Source organism: Podarcis pityusensis (genome assembly GCF_964106645.2).
Source record: "Podarcis pityusensis genome assembly, chromosome: 2".
Lineage (NCBI taxonomy): Eukaryota > Metazoa > Chordata > Lepidosauria > Squamata > Lacertidae > Podarcis > Podarcis pityusensis.
In genome coordinates this window covers 109,388,224-109,408,545 of record NC_138029.1, presented here as the reverse complement: position 1 = coordinate 109,408,545, position 20,322 = coordinate 109,388,224, and the positions used below count along the sequence as shown (strand labels likewise).

Here is a 20,322-nt window from a genome sequence, read left to right as displayed (position 1 = left end):
TGTGTCCGGAATTTTACCTCTTGAAATATGGCAACCCAAAGTCTAGCATCCTGTTTTCACAATGACCAATGAGATGTCTAGCCAGAACAAGACCTAAGCACACTCCTGACTTTTGGATCTTGTCAACTGATATTTGGAGACTCAACACAATGGCTGTGCATGTTTATAGGGTCTTTTAATAATAATAAAAACCATCATTGATCACTTTTGTGGCACGCTTCACTTGCCTAAAACTTTATTTTTTCTTTCAGTTTGACTGTCATTAATATGACCTTTAGGTAGATGGGAATAAAAATGGAGGATCAATCTTCCTTCCCAAAGGTCCACTGTAAGGCCAAAGATGCAGGGTGGGGGGAGGGGAAACAGTGCCAAACTGGTTCTGCGGTACTGAAGCTGCTCCCACCAGCAATAATACAACACTCTTGGTTCCCATGACATGATCAGCCATAGTAAAATGCTGTCATGGACTGGTTTGAAGTTGAGGAATGGTGGGAGGAAGCAGCTCAGAGCTTGGGGATTGGTGGTGGGACAACACTGAGGGGTCAAAGGGAGAAGAGGGAGAAGACTGGGAGGAGGTGTTGGAAGCTGAAGAGGTAACAAGGCTTAGTGACTCAGAGGAGCCTGTAGCAGAGAGAAGTCCAGAATCAGAGACAGGAGCTGAAGCAAGAAAGGAGGGAGACCATGAGGTAGAGTTGAGTCTGGCTGGTGAAGAGGCATGGGTGTCTCGCCCACCAGCTGTGATGAGCTCCCCTCCCTGCTGGTCTCACATAACCATAAGAGGTATGACAAGGGAGAAGTTAGCTTCACCCAGGTGCAGTCTCAGATTGCTGGGGGGGGGGGTAACCCTGGTGAGGAGGGGACTTAGGCAGCTATGGGGAGACCCAGCAACTGCTTCATGGGGGCAAGACCTGCTGGAGATGAGTTGCTGTGCTCATTAGGTCTGACACTCCTCTACAGATTCTGTTTTTGCTAGTTAACTCCAACTTGCTCAGTGTGATTTACTGCTGGCTCACTCCAGTCAGATGCATTAACTCAAAAAAGGCTGGTGTTCTGCCAAAGACAGTGGACCTTTAGGATTCAAATGGACAACAAAGACCATCAAAATGGCTCTTTAATGGGTTTGATTAACAGGATGAGTGTGGGAGCCAGGAAGTCATGAAAAAGGCTTGTAGCGCCACCTGGTGCCTCGCTGACCTCAGTGACCTGCATGTCCGTGCCTTGCAGTGTATTAAGTGCGTAGCCTTATATGGAGCTGTGTTCCCCCTCTGGGCAGTAATAACCCTATATGGCGATGGGTGGGTTTAAGCCATGACCGGATGTAGGTAATGTGAGACATTGGCAAACGGCCATGCGAGAGGAGAGAACAAAGGATAATAAAAGTTACGGGAGAGAAGAGAAGTTCGAAGGAGCTGCTCATACCATCCTGAAAATATTGCTGGCTCTCTGTGTCTTTATTTTATGCTAAACTGCGCCATTTGTGACGGCTGGCTCCGTCAAGTGGTGCCCTGTGTGAGGCTGACTAAAAGAATACGTCTGAGGCTTTTAAAAGAAAACCGTGTGAGGTTTTTCGATCCACGCAACGGATATCATCGGCTTACCACGCCCGGCAAGGGTTTCAAGCACTAATCATCTTAAAAAGATCCCGGTGAGTTCGATCCCTCTTTTATCTCGATTTTAGAAAAATGGGCAGCTCTTTGTCTACTCCCCAACAGAAATTTTTAAAAGACTTAAAATTTCTCCTCTCCTCCAACAAATTGGAAGTTCCGGAGGGTGATTTGATACAGCTCATTCTGGCCATCGAAGAGCATTCCCCCTGGTTTCCTGCAGATGGGACTTGGGAATTGAAACATTGGGACAAGATCAGGGCACATTTTCATGGGCACCCCAGCATTGGTATTCGGATTCTAAATGCATGGTGCAAGGTTCATTACGCCATGGGCTCTTTATCACCAAAAAATATCTCCCTGGCTGCATTGCCAACACAACCTCCAGCTTCCTTAGTCCAGCCTGCTGTGTTAGCGTCTGTTCCAATACTTGCTTTGCCAGCAGCTCCAGACCCCAAACCTCCGGACTACAGTTCCTCACCAGAGGACCCAATCCTGCAAAAATACCGTGGTCTGGCTGGAAATGACCCTGCTCTTTCAGCGGCAGAACCAGCTACCCCTTTTCAACGTGCAGTCCTTGCCTGTTCCTTAATTCAGGATACTATGGCATTCCCTGTTATTGTGCCCCCTGCTGGTGCCCCGGCAGGCACCCAAGCCCAACACCAACCTTTTGACTTTAAGATCTTGAGAGAGCTGCAACAGTCAGTAAAGGCCAATGGACTCCAAGCCCCATATACGCAGGCGCTTTTAGAAGCCACATTAGCCCAGCTCTTGGTTCCAGAGGCCCATACAGTGTTACCCCCATCAGCTGGTGTTTTGTTTGCCCACGAATGGGAAACTGCCTGCCGTGCTTATGCTCCAGCCTTGTTACAACAAGTCAGAGGAAATAATCCAAATGTTACCCTCGCAGACGTCATAGATGCCATGATGGGGCGTGGTCCCTTCGCTCAAGCTTCAGTGCAAGCCACACTGCTGCAAATCTTATTGAGGGACACTGCTCTTGCTGCTAAACAAGCAATGAGAAAAATCCCAGAACCCAGTATTCAATCAAGGTGGGGTTCAATCAGGCAAGAGGCAAGAGAATCACATTCTTCCTTTATGGACAGGCTGCTTACAGCAGTGAGTCGCCAAATTGAAAATCCTGAAGCCAAACAAATAATTATCAAACAATTGGCCTTTGAAAATGCCAATGAGGATTGTAAGGTTGCGTTACGACCGATAATACACAATCCTGCCACAGACACAGCAGCCATGCTTCGCATTTGTCAGTCTGTAGGTACAGCCACCCACAAGGTTCATCTGCTGGCAGCAGCGCTAAATGAAAACCAGCCTGTAGCCACCGATACAACTTGTTTCCAGTGTGGCAAACCAGGATCACCGATACCCCAGTTTGGGTAGAATAGTGGCCTCTACCAAAAGAAAAAACAGCAGCAGCGGCACTGGCTTGGTTCTGAACAGCTTATTTCTGAACAATTGACTTTCGGCCACATTGAACCATTTTCATCCCACTGGCTCCAGCAGACAGGGAACGGTTTGCTTTTACATTGCCAGTATATAACAATTCGGAGCCCACCCAGCGATATCAGTGGGTTGTCCTGCCTCAAGGCATGCGGAACTCCCCTACACTTTGTCAATATTTTGTGGGTGAAGCATTGAAACCTTTCCGCATGCGCCACCTAGAGGTGCTGCACACGAGCTGCATCTGGCAGTGTTTGCCTTCCTCACCATTTGCCTTGCCATCCTTTGCTGCACCGTTATACAAGGAAGGGAAGCAGACAACCCAGTCCAGTTGAAACCACCATATTTCACCTCATCGGCTGGCAAGCAGTTGTCAGCTTCCTACTCTGGGTGGCAGTATCCACGGCTCAGCCACTTTCGAACTAGAAGAACAGCGTTGTTGAATAAGACTTTTAGGGGAGAAAATTATCATAAGATATGGAGGGATAATATTTTTGTACAAGATATGATTATGTTTGCCAGTTTATGGCATGCTTCTAAATGTTGGCTGTGTATGCACATGGCACCCTTTGCCAGTCATTCTGGCATAATGCTTCATGGTGTGCCTGTCAATGGATCTTTTCAATTTACTAATATTATATCCCCTAAGCAAACTTTTTGGCCTCCAGTACAATTGACCCTCCATGAGCCTGCCCCCATTTATTTTCAAATTAAAGAGGGGAAAGAATCATGGGGCATATATCCAAACTGTCAATATACATTGAAATTCACTTTTAATAGCTCTTGTTCTCTTACAGGAACATACAGTGGCCAATCTCAGTGCTATAGGAGTGACACCAGTGCATGGCTAATAAACTAGAAAGGAAGCCTACCATGCAGCTTGGAATCAGAATTCTTATATTCTTGGCTTCCGGATGGAAGTTGGCTTCGACATTTATTGATTTTAGTGATCATTATAGTAGTTATTTGCATTATTTTGTGTTGCTGTATCCAATGTATTCCTTCCTTAATTTCTGTATGTACTGCATGGTTCTCACAAGAGTCGCCTATAGCGCTCGATATAACCGTATTGGTACTGATATATATGACTCTGATATAAAATAAAGAAAGAGGGCATGTGGGAGCCAGGAAGTCATGAAAAAGGCTTGTAGCGCCACCTGGTGCCTCGCTGACCTCAGTGACCTGCATGTCCGTGCCTTGCAGTGTATTAAGTGCATAGCCTTATATGGAGTTATGTTCCCCCTCTGGGCAGTAATAACCCTATATGGCGATGGGTGGGTTTAAGCCATGACCGGATGTAGGTAATGTGAGACATTGGCAAACGGCCATGCGTGAGGAGAGAACAAAGGATAATAAAAGTTACGGGAGAGAAGAGAAGTTCGAAAGGAGCTGCTCATACCATCCTGAAAATATTGCTGGCTCTCTGTGTCTTTATTTTATGCTAAACTGCGCCATTTGTGACGGCTGGCTCCGTCAGATGAGGAAAATAAAGAACGAAGGAAGAGGAGACAGACAATATCTTATGGCCACATCTATTGCTGGAGAATCCCCCTTCTTGGGCCGGCAACGGGTTGAACGGGTCTACAGGAAGGTCTGCAATGAGATTACCTTTGGTGGGCTTGGACCTTATACACTCTATGGAAGTATTGACCCTCACCTTGCCTATTCCCATATAGCTAGTTAATTCAAAAACTTTTGCTCCCTAAGGAGTTAAGTAGTATTTTCCTTTCCATGATTTCCCTCATGCAAGTCACAGCCTCCAGAGGACATTATGCAAGTGAGGAGGAGGAGAGTCCTTTGAGCCTTTGTAAAATTTCCCCCTAATTATTGAGTCTGAGTTCTGTTCCATCTGCGGCTCCATGATGGTTCTTCAGGGAGCTGCTGAAGTTGGAGGTGGAGAGCAACTTCCTCCACTACCTCCCTGCTGGATAACATCATAAAATCAGTTCTCCTGACTCCAGAAGGCCCCTTTTGAGAGAGACCGTGCTACTATGGTCATGTAGATGTGCAGGTACTAACAGATACTATGGGACACATGTGCTGAGACAGAAGGGCCCAGGCGCTGGACTGAATTAGGCAAGCCAACCCAAGTAAGAGTTTTCTGGGGGTGGGGAGCATTTCCCTTTTTTTTCCACCTTTTGCATTGATCATTATGCAGATGTCTCCAAACATATGAGATTCCGCATCCCTGTCTCCTGCTTTGAGCTGTCTCCCTTGCCACTCTCCCCCTCTCTGCATACTTTTATAGCTGCAACATACTCTGCTTCTGTGGAAGATAATGCTACACAGTTCTGTTTATAACTACCCCATGAAACAGGTCCATCCCCGAACATAAACACATATCCACCTGTGGATTTATAATCAGCATTATTGCCAGCCCAATCTGCCTCAGTATACCCAATCAAACTAGGATTACTGACGGCTGGTAACTTTAACGTAGAATATATAGTACCCTTTAGATACTGCACCACGCTTTAAACTCCTGCCCAATCATATTCAGTGGGGGCATTTACTTTTCTACTAAGTATCCCCACATCACTGGCTATGTCAGGTCTACATGTGGTAACTAAATACGAAAGTTTACCAACCATTGACCGATACTCATTGTTGTCTGGCAACGGGTTTGAATTCTGATGATTCTTTAAGAAGTCAGTGACCATGGGTGTAGCAACTGTGTTTTCAGCTTGCATCTGCATGCTTTCAATTAGTTCATGGATCTTTTGCCTTTGGTTGAGAAGAAATGAGCTGTCTTCTTCTCTTTCAACTTGAATCCTGAGGTAGTACTGAACATCTCCCAGTTCCTTGACGTCCACTTCTTTGCTAAGATGTTTTACAAGTTGTGCATAGTCTCTTTCATTTGCTGTAGCAATAATAAAGTCATGCAACTGAGCAGTTATCTCTCAAAACTACCAGCAACCACCAAACTGGTTGTCACAGCAACCGGTTAGAACATGGAGGTCCTTAGTCCTCTGTCGGACTGTTGCACTCGACTGTCCCTTCACATCCCACAGGGGTCCCTTCCAACACTACAGTTCTATGATTCTATGAAAATACTGTTACGAATTTGAGGGGGGACAGGCTGTGTGCCTGGGCCCCTTCTAATTCCTGGATCCAGCATGGATTCAGTTCTTGGACTAGCTAGACCAGCCTGGTATTGGCCCACTAAGTAGGATTTAAGGTAACAAAGGCAGTGGCTCTGTGCAAATGGGTGGGTGTCCCTCCCTCAACTACATGCTAGCCAGGAAGACCAAGGCCAGAGTGCAAAATTGAGTTAGGAGAGCTAGAAGCTGGAGAAAAAGCTACATGCTAGAAAGACAGAGGGAGAGTCATACCTGATTTCTACTGGAATCCAAGGCTGTGGCTATGGGAGAAGGAAGACCCTCTTGGAGTGTAATGCTGCCAACCCCTCCATCATAGGCCCAGGTGGTATATATGTGCAAAGAAACCATCTCTATTAAAGACACCACCGTCTCCGCTGTCCCTCAGTCCAAGGAAACGGAACCCTGGGTAAGCATCTGGGACCCTTTGAATATTCAGGGGGCATGCAACAATACTGTTGAAAGCAAAGCTACACCATGTCTTCATGTTGATTAAATGTGTATTGACTGGGGATGGAGGAGACATTTGATTGAGCTTGTATTTTGAAATGAAGTTACGTAATTTGCTCCTTATGAAAAAAATATGCTAACCTAAACACGGCCATTCTTTGAAATTCACACAGCGCAGCTCTCTAGTCAAGTCATGTCTATAAAACTGCATACAGCAGTACCTCGGGTTAAGTACTTAATTTGTTCTGGAGTTCTGTTCTTAACCTGAAACTGTTCTTCACCTGAAGCACCACTTTAGCTAATGGGGCCTCCTGCTGCCGCCGGGCCGCCGGAGCCCGATTTCTGTTCTTATCCTGAAGCAAAGTTCTTATCCTGAAGCACTATTTCTGGGTTAGCGGAGTGTGTAACCCGAAGCTTATGTAACCTGAAGTGTATGTAACCCGATGTACCACTGTATAAGTCTGCACCCTATTCTTCTGACAATCATCTGTTGTTGTTGTTTTTTTAAAAAAATAGTAGATTACATTTGGCACCCCAGATGTTGGTGAACTACAACTCCCATCATCCCAGTATTTGGCCATGCTTGCTGGGGCTGAACAGAATTGTGCTTCAGCAACATATGGAGGGCTAAATGTTAAGTCATGTAAACATGAGAAGGTTTTCTTGTACACATGATTCCTGGTATATATTCATACTACAAAGATTCAGAAGCAGTTTGGGTAGAGAGTACACTTAACTGGAGCTTGGATTTGGAGAATGGGGACTAGTCTCATGTCCAAGAATGAGAATCATTGGGTGATCACAGTCTTGCAACCATGCCACTATTGCTTTTGTGCCAACTGTTTATCCGAGCTCCATTTTGAGTAGGTGTTTTGCTATTTTTGTTCCTTCCTTTTCTAGATAATGTACAGGGAAGGATTGTGGGAAGAAGGTAATCAGAGCTATGAAGGAGAATTCATTTTACTGGGAGTGGCTGACCGCCCACGCTTGGAGATGTTGCTCTTTGGTCTTGTCCTGGTGTGCTACACGATTACCTTGCTGGGTAATACAACCATCATTGTGGTGTCGCGACTGGACCCCCATCTCCACACCCCTATGTATTTCTTCCTCACCAATCTCTCTGTCCTTGATCTGTGCTTCACCACTAGTGTGGGCCCTCAGATGCTGGTGAACTTCTGGAGGAAAAGCAAGACTATCAGTTATGGTGCCTATGTGGCCCAGCTCTACATCTTCCTCGCTCTGGGCTCCACAGAATGTGTTCTTTTGGTTGTCATGGCCTACGACCGCTATGCTGCCGTCTGCCACCCGCTGCGCTACACTACCATTATGAGCCACTCTGTATGCTACAAAATGGCGGCTGCTGCCTGGGTTAGTGGCCTTTGCAACCCAGTGATGGAGACAGTGATGACTCTTCGGCTCCCACGGTGTGGAGAGAACCGAATAGACAATTTTTTCTGTGAAGTGCCAGCCTTAATCAAACTGGCCTGCGCTGACACCTCGCTCACTGAGGCTGTGCTCTTTACTTCCAGTGTGCTCTTCCTTGTAGCACCCGTAGGCCTCATTATGGTCTCTTATAGCTTCATTGTGGCTGCTGTGTTAAGGATCCGCTCAGCTGAGGGCAGGCGGAAGGCCTTCAACACCTGTGCTTCCCACTTGACTGTCGTGTCTCTCTTTTTTGGAACAGCCCTTTTCACTTACCTGCAGCCCCCGTCCAACAGTACCCATGACCAGGCCAAGATGGCCTCCCTTTTCTATACATTTGTTACCACTATGCTCAATCCACTCATTTATACCCTGAGGAACAAAGAGGTGCACAAAGCTCTAAGAAGATTGATGAAGAGAACTTAAGTCCAATGTCTCCCAACTTCATTCAGAGGCTCTGCGGTATATTTTAATAAAAAGTCCTCATTGATCACTTATATGGCACTGTTGAAATGTACAAAGCTCCCCTTTCATTTTCGTCACCCACAGAATAATCCAACGAATTAGGCTACTTTCAGCGTTATTATAATGGTTATTCCCGAAGGTCGACTACAGGTTGCTTAAGATGAGCCAACTGGATCAAGCTAAAATCCTATCTAGTCCAGCCTTGCCATATGTCTTGGAATTCCCAGACATGCCCTGTTTTGGGCGTCCTACATGCCCATCCCAGGGCAGGATTTTATATTTTAAAGCAAATGTCCTGGTTTGGGCTTTTTTAAAGAAAAAATGTGCACAGGTAACTCTGGTTCATGCTCTGACTCTGGCTACCCGGGCTCTGGCATAGGTGTCTAGGGCACAGCGACAGCAGAGGTGCTATCGGGCGATTGCCCTAAAAAAGCTCAACAGATTTCTGTGTCTGGATTTTTACCTCTTGAAATATGGCAACCCTAAGTCTAGCATCCTGCTTTCACACTGACCAATGAGATGTCTAGCCAGAAGCAAGACCTAAGCACACTCCTTACTTTTGGATCTTGTCAATTGATATTTAAAGCCTCAACACAATGGCTGTGCATGTTTATAGTATCTTTTAATAACAATAAGAAACCCTCTTTGACCACTTTTGTGGCACTCTTCACTTGCCTAAAACTTTATTTTTTCTTTTAGTACGACTGTCGTTGGGGAAACGGGTGGCGCTGTGGTCTAAACCACTGAGCCTCTCGGGCTTTTTGATCAGGAGGTCGGTGGTTCGAATCCCCACGACGGGGTGAGCTCCCGTTGCTCGGTCCCAGCTTCTGCCAACCTAACAATTCGAAAACACGCCAGTGCAAGTAGATAAATAGGTACTGCTGTGGTGGGAAAGTAAATGGTGTTTCCGTGCGCTGCTCTGGTTTTGGTATTCCGTTGTGCCAGAAGCAGCTTAGTCATGCTGGCCACATGACCCGGAAAAACTGTCTGCCGAGTGGACAAACGCTGGCTCCCTCGGCCTGTAAAGCGAGATGACCGCCCCAGAGTCGTTTGCGACTGGACTTAACTGTCAGGGGCCCTTTACCTTTTTTTATGACTGTCATTAATATAACCATTAGGTAGATAGGAATAAAAATGAAGGATCAATCTTCCTTCCCAAAGGTCCACTGTAAGGCCAAAGATGCAGGGTGGGGAGAGGGGAAACAGTGCCAAACTGGTTCTGTGGTACTGAAGCTGCTCCCACCAGCAATAATACAACACTCTTGGTTCCCATGACATGATCAGCCATAGTAAAATGCTGTCATGGACTGGTTTGAAGTTGAGGAATGGTGGGAGGAAGCAGCTCAGAGCTTGGGGATTGGTGGTGGGACAACACTGAGGGGTCAAAGGGAGAAGACTGGGAGGAGGTGTTGGAAGCTGAAGAGGTAACAAGGCTTAGTGACTCAGAGGAGCCTGTAGCAGAGAGAAGTCCAGATTCAGAGACAGGAGCTGAAGCAAGAAAGGAGGGAGACCACGAGGTAGAGATGAGTCTGGCTGGTGAAGAGGCATGGGTGTCTCGCCCACCTGCTGTGATGAGCTCCCTCCCTGCTGATCTCCTATAACCAGGAGAGGCATGAAAAGGGCAGAGAAGAAGTTAGCTTCACCCAGGAGCAGTCTCAGATTGCTTGGGGGGTAACCCTGGTGAGGAGGGGTCTTAGGCAGCTATGGGGAAACTCAGCAACTGCTTCATGGGGGCAAGACCTGCTGGAGATGACTTGCTGTGCCCAATAGGCCTGACATTCCTCTACAGATTCTGTTTTTGCTAGTTAACTCCAACTTGCTCAGTGTGATTTACTGCTGGCTCACTCCAGTCAGATGCATTAACTCAAAAAAGGTTGGTGTTCTGCCTAAGACAGTGGACCTTTAAGATTCAGATGGACAACAAAGACCATCAAAATTGCTCTTTAATGGGTTTTATTAACAGGATGAGGAAAATAAAGAATGAAGCAAGAGGAGACAGACATTAATAAACATTAATAGAATTAAAACCTATCTATTAAAAATTAACGCATCTCTTAAAGGTAACAATTAATGCAATTAATTCTTAGAGAGCTATGCTCTACAAGGCTGCAAATGCTAGGCCCCGCCTATGCCTGGGCACTTCTGAAGGCATTCAAGGGGGAAATCTTTGGAACACTGCACATAACTCCTTGTGATACAATGGTCTTCTGAATATGTCCCAATGCAGTTGCCATAAAGCAAGTCCGATATATCCTGGAACAAAGGGTTGGAGCTGTGGGCCCTTCCAGATGCCTCTTTTTATTACACATCCATAACTGTTTGTGCTCAGGATGTTATGAGCAGGCGTTATGTGCAATCCATGGGCGTTCCTGGGGGGGGGGGGCAGGGGGCAGCTGTGCCCTGAAATGAAGTCAATAAATAAAAATACTTATCTAACTGACCAATCAGGTCGCAGATAACTCAGTTCCCCCCTCCCAAAAAAACCCCCCATAAAGCCTGTCTATGCCCGTGGTGCAATCCCACTTTCAATACGGCTTGTAGCTGCAACAGTCCTGGGAGAAGTCACACTGCTTTATTCCCATTCAGTACAGATCCCATAACTTCCTGCTACTTTCCTGTAACTTTTTAAAGCACAAATGTTTTGGGGTGGGTGTGGGTGTTTCCAAACAGTAATTTGAAGTTCTCGGGAAAATCAATGTCTTCTAGCAACTTTTAAAGTTTACTTATTGCTTGAGGATTTAAATACTGGAACAGCACTCCTCCAATGCCCTTTGCCCTTAAAGGGTTAAGCAGCTCTTTTCCTTCCATCCCTTCTCTGGTGCAAGTCAACTCCTCCTGAGGATGCTGTGCAAGGGAGGAGGAGGAGGGGAGACTTTGGGGCTTCCTTGCTCATTATAATGTGTATTTTTTCTCTCCCTAATGATTCCATCTGAGCTCTGGTCTTTCTGGGGCCCCATGACAGGAGAGCTGCTGAAAAGTGGGAAGAGACATTACGGCCCTTCTCTGTGATGTCATAATAAAATCATCTCTCCTGACCCCACAGGCCCCTTTTGAGCGAGAGAAATCATGCTAGTGTGCCCATGCAGGTGCACAGGTGCATGTAGGTACTCTTGAGGACAATGCTGAGCCAGAGGAGCCAAGGCGCTGGGCTGAATTAGGAAGGCCAACCAGGGTAAGAGCTGGCGAGGGAGCTCTCCTTCCCTCCCTCCGCCCCACTATCATCGATCCTTACGAAGCTGGCTCAAAATGCATGGCATTTCAACTCTCTGCATTCAGTTCCATTCTTCATCTGCTTCATCTCTTTCTGTACATAGCACAGAGGTGTCAAGCAGCCTTCCCTGGCATGGGGCCTTCCAGATGTTCCCATCAGCCCAGCTGACATAGTCAGGGAGGATGGGATTGTTACGCTTATTCACAAGAGTTGTAGTCTTGAAACATCTGGAGGGCACCAGGTTGAGGACGGAAGTCTATGTGTTGAATGCTGTGGGTTTCTTTGCAAATCTAAACTAGGTCCACTCCTCCCTCCCTCTCCCAATCATCAGCCTGACGGATGTCTCTCCCTAACATCTTCCTCAAAGCCTTCCCTTTCCCACTGTTCCATTCTGCTTTAGTTCTCTGCCTCTCTCTCTCCATCTCTTTGCCTCTATCCGTCTACACAGTCTCCTCCTTTGCTTGGCTCCCCCTCACTTGGGTGTCTCCCACCGTCTTTGTCTTTTCTCTCTGCCCCTCTCCTTCTAGTCACACAGGGAAGGCTGTAGCTCAGTTGCAGAACATCTGCTCTGCATACAGGCGCAATCGCCAGGAAGGGCTTGGAGAGACCCATGCTTGCAACCTTGGGCAGCTGCTGCCATCAGTATAGACCAATGTCCTTCAAGCTTGGGTCCCCAGATGTTGTTGGGTTGCAAGCGCCACCATCAGCTAAGGTGGCTGGGGATGATGGGAGTTGAGGTCCAACAACATCTGGGGATGCAAGGTGGAAGAACATGGTATAATACTGAGATAGATGGCCTAACGCTCTAATGTGGTGTAAGGCAGATTCCTATCTTCTTGCTCCATAGGCACACCTAAGATACCGCTGGTATCTTCCTCACTGTAGCCTCATGACTGCATGGACCTATCTATGGACCAGCGGCGTAGCGTGGGTTGTCAGCACCCGGGGCAAGGCAAGTTTGCGCCCCCTAACCCAGGGCAAGGCAAGTAATTTGCGCCCCCTAACCCGGGGCAAGGCAAGTAATTTGCGCCCCCTAACCCCTAACCTGCCGCCGCTGCCAGCTTCTTCTTGCTGCTGCCTGGTCTGGTCTGGTGTGGTTTTCTCTCGCGCTCAGCGCTGCGCTGGGCGGCCGCTGCACTGTCCCTCCCCCAGATAGTCCCTCGCTCTCTCTCCGCACCGCACGCCTGGCACCCACCCCCTCCACAGTGAGCGGCGACCCAGCGGCTCGGATCGGATTCGCACAGCCAGCACCGCAGTGAGAGAGAGTGAGTGAGCCAGGTAGGGGCAGAGAGCTGCGAGTGCGAGCGCGCCCCCCCAGATGTTGTGCCCGGTGTTGCCGGCCCCCCCTGCACCCCCCACGCTACGCCACTGCTATGGACTGCAGAATCATGGAATCTCTGAATTGTAGAGCTGGAAGGGACTCTGAGGATCATCTAGTAGTCCAATCTCCTGCAAGGCAGGAATATGCAGCTGCTCCATACAGGGATCAAACCTGCAACCTTGATATTATCAGCACCACACTCTAACCAACTGAGCTATCCAGGCTGACCTGAGAGTTCTATCCAGAGTTAGTCCAGTGAGAACTGGAGAAGAGGAGGTTAAGGGGTGATATGATAGCCATGTTCAAATATATAAAAGGATGTCACATAGAGGAGGGAGAAAGGTTGTTTTCTGCTGCTCCAGAGAAGCGGACACGGAGCAATGGATCCAAACTACAAGAAAGAAGATTCCACCTAAACATTAGGAAGAACTTCCTGACAGTAAGAGCTGTTTGACAGTGGAATTTGCTGCCAAGGAGTGTGGTGGAGTCTCCTTCTTTGGAGGTCTTAAGCAGAGGCTTGACAACCATATGTCAGGAGTGCTCTGATGGTGTTTCCTGCTTGGCAGGGGGTTGGACTCGATGGCCCTTGTGGTCTCTTCCAACTCTATGATTCTATGATTCTATGAGAACTTCATTCGCCCAGGGTTGAGCCACCAGCTCCCTGAACAAAGGCTCGCCTAGCAGACCAAGAGACAAAACTATGCACCACTCCATGGAATAACAAGGACAACAGGAGGTTGGATGCAAGTGAGCTGTGCAGGAGCAGGCTGAAAGGCAAGCTTCGTGGAGCCTCTTTTTATTGGATAAAATACAGCTGGAAAAGAGGTAGTGAAACCACTCTGAACTTTTAACACATTCCATCTAAGCACATTTTAAACGTTAGCTAATACACGGGTCAGCAGGTGTTGCAAAAGTGGATTGTGTCTGTGTTCCTTGTCATGCTTCAGCCAAGCGTTCTGTCTAGTAAACAGATCTTATAAAAGGATAAAAGGTCAGGGGGGAAATCCTGTCTTCTAGCCAAGGGGCAGGAGTTCAAGGAGCGTGGGCACAAGGCTCCTTGGCACACTGTTGCATGCTGGGTGCGAGGTGTGCCTCAGCACAAGCGGAGCGTTACCTCCACACTCCTGTGGGTTTCCCACAGAAAATCTGGTCAACCACTGTGCGAACAGGACACTGGACTGGATGGGCCATTGGTTTGACCCGGCACGGCTCTTCTTCTTAAGTTCTTGTTAATTTAATTTATTGCAAATGGCTTGGGTTTCCATGCTTCAATCGTCCTGGAGATCTCAGAATGCAGTGCAGGCTACTCACATTTTAAAGAATTAAAATGATACCCATAGCCCACATGCAAAACTAAGCTGGAATCAATCGATCTGCTTCTCACTGAGACAGAGGTGAGGTAATGTGAGGAACGTCTTGAGAAAGAAAGGGGCTGTGAATGATAGAATTAAAGAGATTAGCAGAGATGAAATATTTTTCTATTCATGGGATGTAGCACTTTACGCGGTATTTTGCTGTGCTTTGCTTTCCTCCCTGAAGTTTCTTACCGTCACACTTTTGAGACATGTGCTTGGAAATGAATAGAAAAAACGTGTCAGAGGAAGGTGGCTTGAAAATGCAGGTGGGGAGCAGATTGAATATCTTTATTAAAAACAGCTTTAGTGTTTCTGTTACTTGAGTTTGCAGCTAATGCGTAGTTAGGTCAATAATAATCTTTCAAGGGTTTTTTTTCTAAACTAAAAGGAATCCAAACTCTTAGATTTTCCTAGTCTAGAAGAGCTTCTTCTTTTTTAAAAAAAGGTTTTATTGTTAAAATAATTCAGCATTAATATACACATATTGCGAATATACAAGCATGCAAACATACATTTCATACAATCCTTAAACACTCAATCCCACAGATAATTCCTTTTCCCATCACCATCCACCACCCCTCACCCCACCTTTGTGTTAGACTTCCAGTCTACTCAACTGCAATTTCTTTCCACTTCTATTACTTTCTTTCACACACCTTTAACCTACAGTATTTTTCGCTCTATAAGATGCACCAGGCCACAAGACGCACCTAGTTTTTGGAGGAGGAAAACAAGAAAAAAAATATTCCGAATCTCAGAAGCCAGAACAGCAAGAGGGATCGCTGCGCAGTGAAAGCAGCAATCCCTCTTGCTGTTCTGGCTTCTGGGATAGCTGTGCAGCCTGCATTCGCCCCATAAGACGCACACACATTTCCCCTTACTTTTTAGGAGGAAAAAAGTGAGTCTTATAGAGCAAAAAATACGGTAATTTCATGCTTCCTTTTCTATTACACATTGTTATCCATCTTATTTAGTATTTCAGTATTTAAGACGGAACTTGTTTATTCTAATAGGAGTTCTGATTTTTCAATATGGTTTTGCAAGTATCCTTTAAACACCTCCCAGTCCCTGTCTCTGTGGTATTATACCAACAAAAATAGAGTGGCTTGCCAAATTATTGGAGTACTACAATATATCCAAAACAATGGGAGAAATTGGAAGGATCTCGAAAGAGAAGATAGGGTCTAGAAGAGCTTCAGATCCAGTAACTTTCTAACGATGAATTTGTGATATCTTGACCCATTTGTGATATTAAGCCTCAATCTGGAAGCACCTGCAAGAACAAGGAGAGGGGATGAGCTGCCGATGCCTAAAAGAAACAGGGGAACAATAAAACGGCAACTAATGATCACAAAAAAACGAGTTGGCTTTGTAGGTCATCAGACCTCTAAATGAGGCTGGATGTTAAGGAAACCAATACAATAAAAGGTGGGGAAAGCATATCATCCAGTGCCATGAGAAGTGAAAATTTCACCCCATTCCTTGTGACTGCTCAGTTCTGGGGTGGAGAAGACTTTTCACCCAAAGACATATTCCTTCTGGCAACCTTCTGAGGACCACTCATCAGTGGGAGGGGCCAAGGGCAAAAGTGGGTGGAACAGCAAATGTAAGCTTTGCTTTTCATATGTTAGGCTAGTTTCTACACACACACTACACACCCTACCCTCAAGCAAGAGACAGTAGCAGCATTCAAGGGCAGATTCCAGCCAGGGAGAAACACTTGGGGGGCAAAGCAGAGACAGTGGGGAGAACTCTTAAGAGACCTGGAAGGCTGCCTTTCACTGCTGGGCATGAGGTTTCCCAACCCTGGTTTAGTTGGTCAGATGGGACTCAGCTTCAAATATAATGTTTTAAGTGTGTTTTAATTGCGTTATACAAATGTGACACTAGATGGTGATAGTGAGCTAATGGGAAATTCAATATATATTTTAAAATGTTTTGGTTGGTTTTTTTTTTAAAAAGAGCATTTTCACAGCGTTTTTTATATATGTCTAGATTCAACCATGGTCTCATCTTACTCTTACCTCTGGATCCACACCGCCCCCCCCCCCCCCGGTAATGCACAAACATAGCTATCCTCAACTATGTATTATGCACTATAGCAGGGGTCAGCAAACTTTTTCAGTAGGAGGCCGGTCCTCTGTCCCTCAGAACTTGTGGGGGGTGGGACTATATGGGGGGGGTGAACAAAATCCTATGCCCCACAAATAACCCAGAAATGCATTTTAAATAAAAGGACACATTCTATTCATGTAAAAACACGGTGATTCCCGGACCATCCGTGGGCCAGATTTAAAAGGCAATTGGGTCGGATCCAGCCCACGGGCCTTAGTTTGCCTAGCTATGCACTATAACATGGACTTGACTTCTGTAACCCTTGAGGATATAGTTCATTCCGTAGCTATGGTCTGGGTAGGAAAACCAGTCAGAAGAGCTAAAGAATCACCTCGGGGTCATGTGTGGGGTTTCTCCCCACACATTACTATAGCAAGGTGTGATGTATTAAAGCAGAGGAATCATTGGCCCTGCAGATGTTGCTGAACTAAAGCTCACATCACCCTTAACTATAGGCCATGCTTGCAGAGGCTAACAGGAGCTGTAGCTTGGCAACAGCTAGAGGACCACAGTTAAGCCATATGGAAATAAGAATGTTTTCTTGTTGTATTCATGGTTTCTGGTTCATATTCATAGATTCAGCAGTTGTTTGACAGAGGTGGCACTTACTAGAGCTTGGACATGGAATACGGTATGGTTGCCGTACGTTGAAATTTCCCAGACATACACAGAATCCTTCCATCAGAAGTAGTATCTGGGCAAAATGTTTGGGAAACACATGTCAGCAATTTTGTTTTTGCCGATTTCCCTTAAAAATAGCTCAAAAATGTCGAACAAAGCTCAACAACATTGCCAAAAACGCAACCCTAGAATAGAATGTGGAAATCTATTTTCTTTTCAAGTACAGTGGTACCTCAGGTTAAGTATTTAATTCGTTCCGGAGGTTCGTTCTTAACCTGAAACTGTTCTTAACCTGAAGCACCACTTTAGCTAAAGGGGCCTCCCGCTGCTGCCACGCCACCGGAGCAAGATTTCTGTTCTCATCCTGAAGCAAAGTTCTTAACCTGAAGCACTATTTCTGGGTTAGCGGAGTCTGTAACCTGAAGCGTATGTAACCTGAGGTACCACTGTATGGGAATCTTGGGTGATCATAGGCTTAGAACGATACCACTAATCTTCCGTCAGCTGTTTATACTAGCTCAATTTTTAACTTGTGTTTCACTGTTTTCCTTGTTTTCCTTTTTCCAGATAATGTACAGGAAAGCAGTATGGGAAGAAGGTAACCACAGTTACCAAGGAGAATTCATTTTATTGGGAGTGGCTGACCGTCCACGCTTGGAGATGTTGCTCTTTGCAATTCTCCTGCCCTGCTACATGATGGCCCTGCTGGGCAACACAACCATCATTGTGGTGTCGCGGCTGGACCCCCATCTCCACACCCCCATGTATTTCTTCCTCAGCAACCTCTCCTTCCTTGATCTTTGCTTCACCACCAGTGTGGGCCCTCAGATGCTGTTAAACTTCTGGCGGAAAAGCAAGACCATCAGTTACGGTGCCTGCGTGGCCCAGCTCTACATCTTCCTTGCTCTGGGCTCCACAGAATGTATTCTTTTGGTTGTCATGGCCTACGACCGCTATGCTGCCATTTGCCACCCGCTGCGCTATGGTGCCCTTATGAGCCAATCCCTATGCTTCAAAATGGCTGCCGTCTCCTGGGTAGTGGCCTTACCACCTCACTGGTGGAGACGGTGATGACTCTTCGCCTCCCGCGGTGTGGAGAAAACCGGGTGGATCACTTTTTCTGCGAGGTGCCAGCCTTAATCAAGTTGGCCTGTGTTGACACCTCTCTCAATGAGGCTGTGCTCTTTGCTTCCAGCGTAGTCTTCCTTGTAGTACCACTAGGCCTCATTATGGTCTCATACGGCTACATTGCAGTTGCCACACTGGCAATCCGCTCAGCTGAGGGCAAGCGAAAGGCTTTAAACACCTGTGCCTCCCATTTGATTGTGGTGTCCCTCTTTTTTGGGACAACCATTTTCACCTACCTCCAGCCCCCGTCCAACAGTGCCCATGACAAAGCCAAGATGGCCTCCCTTTTCTATACATTTGTTACCACTATGCTCAATCCACTCATTTATACCCTGAGGAACAAAGAGGTACACAAAGCTCTAAGAAGACTGACGAAGAGAACTTAAGCCCAATGTCTCCCAACTTCATTCAGAGGCTCCACAATATATTTTAATAATAATAAAAACCCTTCAATAAAATCACTTCTATGACAGTAATCACTTACGCAAAGCTGCTTTTTTTGTCATCACCCACACAATAATCCAACAAATTAGCCTATAATGAGAATTATTAATGTGGCAGCAACAAGGAGGCATCGTAGAACAAACTAAAGCAGAATAAATCCGCCACTAACGCACAATTATTGTGTCGGGAACGTGTTGAAGAACAATAGAAAATAACTGGAAGGGCTCTGAGTAGCAGGATCAACACAAGTGGGGGGGAGTGAACTGTGCCGTATGCATTGCAAGGAGACAAGCAATGGAAGAGGGGGAAGGAACCCTGATGTGAATCATCTCCTAGCGCAATGGTTTTCAACCAGTGTGCCATGACACCCTGGGGTGTCTTGAATGATGGTCAGAGGTTCTGTGGGCAACATTGGCCTCTGTTTCACTGTTTTCCTTGTTTTCCTTTTTCCAGATAATGTACAGGAAAGCAGTATGGGAAGAAGGTAACCACAGTTACCAAGGAGAATTCATTTTATTGGGAGTGGCTGACCGTCCACGCTTGGAGATGTTGCTCTTTGCAATTCTCCTGCCCTGCTACATGATGGCCCTGCTGGGCAACACAACCATCATTGTGGTGTCGCGGCTGGACCCCCATCTCCACACCCCCATGTATTTCTTCCTCAGCAACCTCTCCTTCCTTGATCTTTGCTTCACCACCAGTGTGGGCCCTCAGATGCTGTTAAACTTCTGGCGGAAAAGCAAGACCATCAGTTACGGTGCCTGCGTGGCCCAGCTCTACATCTTCCTTGCTCTGGGCTCCACAGAATGTATTCTTTTGGTTGTCATGGCCTACGACCGCTATGCTGCCATTTGCCACCCGCTGCGCTATGGTGCCCTTATGAGCCAATCCCTATGCTTCAAAATGGCTGCCGTCTCCTGGGTTAGTGGCCTTACCACCTCACTGGTGGAGACGGTGATGACTCTTCGCCTCCCGCGGTGTGGAGAAAACCGGGTGGATCACTTTTTCTGCGAGGTGCCAGCCTTAATCAAGTTGGCCTGTGTTGACACCTCTCTCAATGAGGCTGTGCTCTTTGCTTCCAGCGTAGTCTTCCTTGTAGTACCACTAGGCCTCATTATGGTCTCATACGGCTACATTGCAGTTGCCACACTGGCAATCCGCTCAGCTGAGGGCAAGCGAAAGGCTTTAAACACCTGTGCCTCCCATTTGATTGTGGTGTCCCTCTTTTTTGGGACAACCATTTTCACCTACCTCCAGCCCCCGTCCAACAGTGCCCATGACAAAGCCAAGATGGCCTCCCTTTTCTATACATTTGTTACCACTATGCTCAATCCACTCATTTATACCCTGAGGAACAAAGAGGTACACAAAGCTCTAAGAAGACTGACGAAGAGAACTTAAGCCCAATGTCTCCCAACTTCATTCAGAGGCTCCACAATATATTTTAATAATAATAAAAACCCTTCAATAAAATCACTTCTATGACAGTAATCACTTACGCAAAGCTGCTTTTTTTGTCATCACCCACACAATAATCCAACAAATTAGCCTATAATGAGAATTATTAATGTGGCAGCAACAAGGAGGCATCGTAGAACAAACTAAAGCAGAATAAATCCGCCACTAACGC

At 46.5% G+C, this 20,322-nt stretch overlaps 2 protein-coding genes and 1 pseudogene across 3 annotated transcripts; all 3 read left to right on the top strand.

Moving 5' to 3' along the window:
* Nucleotides 1-6,360: 6,360 nt before the first annotated feature.
* LOC308469973 (olfactory receptor 2G3-like) lies at nucleotides 6,361-8,523 on the top strand. Its single transcript, XM_080993136.1, has 2 exons — nucleotides 6,361-6,569; nucleotides 7,511-8,523. The coding sequence occupies exons 1-2, from the start codon at nucleotides 6,495-6,497 to the stop codon at nucleotides 8,456-8,458; spliced, it is 1,023 nt and encodes a 340-aa protein (XP_080849262.1). The 5' UTR covers nucleotides 6,361-6,494; the 3' UTR covers nucleotides 8,459-8,523.
* A 3,084-nt stretch (nucleotides 8,524-11,607) lies between these two features.
* On the top strand, nucleotides 11,608-18,656 carry LOC308470001 (olfactory receptor 2G3-like; annotated as a pseudogene). The gene is made up of 2 exons (XR_013991594.1): nucleotides 11,608-11,669; nucleotides 17,688-18,656. The product of XR_013991594.1 is annotated as an olfactory receptor 2G3-like (transcript).
* A 492-nt stretch (nucleotides 18,657-19,148) lies between these two features.
* On the top strand, nucleotides 19,149-20,115 carry LOC308470000 (olfactory receptor 2G3-like; the record flags this gene model as incomplete). The annotated part of the gene is made up of 1 exon (XM_080993193.1): nucleotides 19,149-20,115. The coding sequence occupies one exon, from the start codon at nucleotides 19,149-19,151 to the stop codon at nucleotides 20,091-20,093; it is 945 nt and encodes a 314-aa protein (XP_080849319.1). The 3' UTR covers nucleotides 20,094-20,115.
* Between the last annotated feature and the right edge of the window lie 207 nt (nucleotides 20,116-20,322).

Coding starts and splice junctions, on each gene's coding strand:
- LOC308469973 (XM_080993136.1), top strand. CDS start 6,495: ATGTGCAAAGAAACCATCTCTATTAAAGACACCACCGTCTCCGCTGTC. Junction 6,570..7,510: donor CCAAGGAAACGGAACCCTGG/GTAAGCATCTGG, acceptor TTCCTTTTCTAG/ATAATGTACAGGGAAGGATT.